This window comes from Aplysia californica, unplaced genomic scaffold (assembly GCF_000002075.1).
Source record: "Aplysia californica isolate F4 #8 unplaced genomic scaffold, AplCal3.0 scaffold00205, whole genome shotgun sequence".
Classification (NCBI taxonomy): Eukaryota; Metazoa; Mollusca; class Gastropoda; order Aplysiida; family Aplysiidae; genus Aplysia; species Aplysia californica.
Genome location: NW_004797475.1, coordinates 40,081 through 43,788, shown reverse-complemented (window position 1 = coordinate 43,788; position 3,708 = coordinate 40,081). Strand labels below are relative to the sequence as shown.

The 3,708-nt window shown below is 38.9% G+C and overlaps 1 protein-coding gene across 1 annotated transcript; it reads left to right on the top strand.

Annotated features, from left to right (window-relative positions):
* Positions 1-1,940: 1,940 nt before the first annotated feature.
* LOC101858031 lies at positions 1,941-3,023 on the top strand. The gene has a single exon (XM_005099201.1). It carries the CDS (start codon positions 1,941-1,943, stop codon positions 3,021-3,023), a length of 1,083 nt encoding a protein of 360 aa, XP_005099258.1.
* The last annotated feature ends 685 nt before the right edge of the window (positions 3,024-3,708 follow it).

Here is a 3,708-nt window from a genome sequence, read left to right as displayed (position 1 = left end):
TCTCCTCTCTCTCTCCCCCTCCCTCCCTCCCTCAAAAGCTTTACGTTCACTCTATAGTTATCAATTTCTTTGTAAACTAAAGGCCGCGCGTTATTAACGATCAATGGCAACAAAAGTGTTTGCTTAGCAACTCCTTCCCCGGTCGGGCCCTGGGATAATTATCACCTAAACGTTGCTTCAATCTTAGAGATGAACTTTCTGAAGTACTGCTTTCGATCTCATCTTAAAGAACAGAAAGAAATCAGAAAAGGCTGTTTTTACCTACCGAATAAGTTGAGAAAATATAAAGAAGTCATGTGTTTTGAAAAAAGATGGCAGTTTTGTTTTTAAATCAGTCTCGTAGGCATCGTGATTTTTACTTATATAGTGCAGTCAAAAATTCATGGCGCAACTTATTGTCAAAAATCTCAACTATCGAATATAGGTTCTCCAATTTTTGCACACTGACTTGTATCAACTTGTACAAACAGGTCAATATTTTTTACAAACACCTGCTAGCTGTATTCTAGAAAATTCCTTAATAAACACTCATACCAAAATACAAGTGGGTGGTTTCTACAGATTTGTAAAAGGTTTACAGATGGGGCAATATCGCTTTTAAAAGTAAGTTCGTCATTTTTTTCTAATCGTGACACTTTCTTTATTGAACGCATGTTTTGAGAACCTTTTGAATAATGTGTTCACCGTAAAATGAATTTCTTGTGACAAGTTTTGCCACTAAAAAATCCATATGCGTGTTCAAAATTTGTGTGAACAATCCCATTTTCACCATGACGGTGATTTATAGTATTTTATTTTAATCTAAGAAGAACCGTTAAAAAAAATCTAGCCTCAAATGTTAGATCTATTGAAAAATATAATTAAGTTAAGACAAATTGATGAAACAAACTGCTATGCAAAGTTTGTGTGCCATTGATTCACTTGTTAAAGAGATAGTTGAAGATAAGTTACGCCACTAATTTTTGACCGCACTATAGGTTATTATTAAACTATTTGACACTTCGGACAAGTACGAGACGAATTTTATTGTAAGAAATTTTGAATCGAATTACCTGAGATTTTATGTAATGAGCTATAAGGTATGTGTATTTAATTTTCATGATATCTCAGACCCTTCTAGTATCAGGTTAAAAGGAAACTGTTTGCCCTAAAGATGAGAATTTAGTGTATTAATTTATATTCACATCATACAAAACGTAACCGTTTAAATACTAAACCTATATAATATGACACCTTGAATTCTCTACCCCGTAATAATAAAAATAGATAATAGACAGCATTTGTATAGCGTAAATACCCGCCCAACAGTTCAGTAAGTTCTATGCGCTTCAGAATCTGTACTATTACCCCAGCAGACCTGAGAGCATTCTGAAACAACCCCTACTTCCTGGGAAACATACAGTGCAAGCGGCCATTTATAGGCGCTAAAATTCTAACATACTGACAAGATCCTTCGCTGTCTATTGCGGGGTACCCATTCCCACCTGGGTGAAGTGAGGAAAATTCATGGTAAGTACTTTTCCCAAGGACACAACGTAGGACCCGCTGCTCGAACTCCCGAACCCGCAACCTCACGATTACGAGTCCGGTAGCGTAACCACTAGGCCACCAACTGTACGAAGTCGTCATCTGTCTACAAGACAAGAAATAGAAAGAGACATCATTATCCAAGCTGACAGTTACATAATATACTGGCACTCTCTTAAAGACGTTTCCCAAGCGTTTAGTCCTTTGTATTGTGATACATGTATAAATAATGTACTAACGTGTTTTATCATTAAACTTTTTAGACATTAATTAAGATCAGTATAGGGCGGACCTGAAACACTACTCCCGCTTTTTTTTCGGACAAAACAGATTCTGTATGTGGCATTTTCGGAGAAGAGTCTGAAAACTAGGTTTTTTACACTGTACTTTTTGACGTTTGAAAAGATAAAAAGATGGATGCTGCACTAGATAACACCACAGCTGATGTTGCTGGTGTTGAAGTACCTGTACAGGTGAAAGGATTAGGACTGATAGACTACAGCACCACGGTACTTCTCACAAATATCTTCTTGTATGGAATCTGGATTCCGATAGTTTTCAGTGGAATCGTCACGAACATTATCAACACAGTTGTGTTTGTCCGCATCGGAATGAAAGACATTGTGAACGTATCGTTTCTCGCTCTGTCCATGTCCGATTTGCTCTATTTGTCTTTTACCATGATCTATCTCATTCCTAGCACGCTGACGTTTTCGGGCCGGCCAATCAAGTGGCTTCAGAGCCCTTATACGCTCAACTCCTACATCGTCTGGTACGCCATTTTGTTCTACGACCTTTCCATCTTGATCACGACCTACATAGCCGTAGCCAGGTGTTGCTGCGTCACCATGGCTCTCAAGTTCAGGAGTTTCTTCACTGTGTCTAGGACTTACACAGCCCTGGGTGTTCTTTCCGTCGTATGCCTGGCTCTCCACATCCCGATGATCGCTTCACAGAATCTGCAGTGGGAGACGGACAAGAAAACAAACACGACAAAGCTGACTCTAGTGCGCTCCGATGCATTTCCAGACGTCCAGTACTTCCATGACATCACAAACAGAAATGTGGTTCCCTATACATGTTTAGCCATCAATATTATATGTCTTGCAGCTCTCACCTTTACTCTCAAATCAGCAACTCAGATCCGAAAAAAGATGGCTATGAGCGCTTCCACCGATGGCAACACTGGAAAACGTGACTCGAAGCTCAGTGCTAAGGACATCCAAGTGGTCAAAGCTGTGTCGCTTGTGGCCTCCATGTTTGTGTTTTGCTCCCTTCTCACCACCATAAAAGCTTTGGTCCGTCGTGCGATCCCAGACTACGACGGTCGTGGTCAGTATAGAAATCTGTTCCAGCTCACCACGGGTGTGGTGACTATCTTCACTTACCTGAACGCCACCGTCAATATAATAGTCTACTATCCCTTTAACACCAAGTACAGACAATCCCTGACAGAGATTTTCTGCAAGGGAAAGAAACCTGAAGAACCGAAATAAATTATGGAACCTCGAATACAGAAAGGCATCTGATTCCTATTACTTTTTTTCCAACTTTTTAAAGCTCGCAATACTTCTAAGAATAACCACACTTACACTTCAGATGGCCATCTTCGCTTCAAACCCAACGGGTTTAAAGATAAACTTTCTTATCCGAAATATTCGTTTTGATAATGGGAACTGGGTAATTTGGGAACACAGTTTGTCCTCAATTCTGTCCTCCTTATCTTTGTTGCATTCATAATTCATAGGCGGCAGCTACCTCTGCCTTGTTAATCTGTCTGTTATCTTAAAAGCATCTGCAATGGGGTAGACTATTATGAGATGTTAAACTTCATTAATATTTAGACTTTCAATGTTCACTTGTACACGGCAGGGTTGTTAAGATTTAATATCCGTGGCAAACAACACGTATACGCACTAACGATTTATAAGGTCAATAGTCTTTTGCAGCAAGCAGTGTTTAAAACGGCTTAAAAGTAAAAATAAAAAGTAAATGTCTTACTTCATGTAGAGGTATGTGTACCGATGAAACCAGTGAAAAATATGACTCAAAACTTAATGCTTGGATCCAAGAGGTCAAAGTGGTTTCTAGTGACTGCTATGTTTGTTTTATTTGATCAATTTTCCCAACCAATGTTTTATTCATAAACACACAAAATTGTTTTCAGTTTTTGAAGGGAAT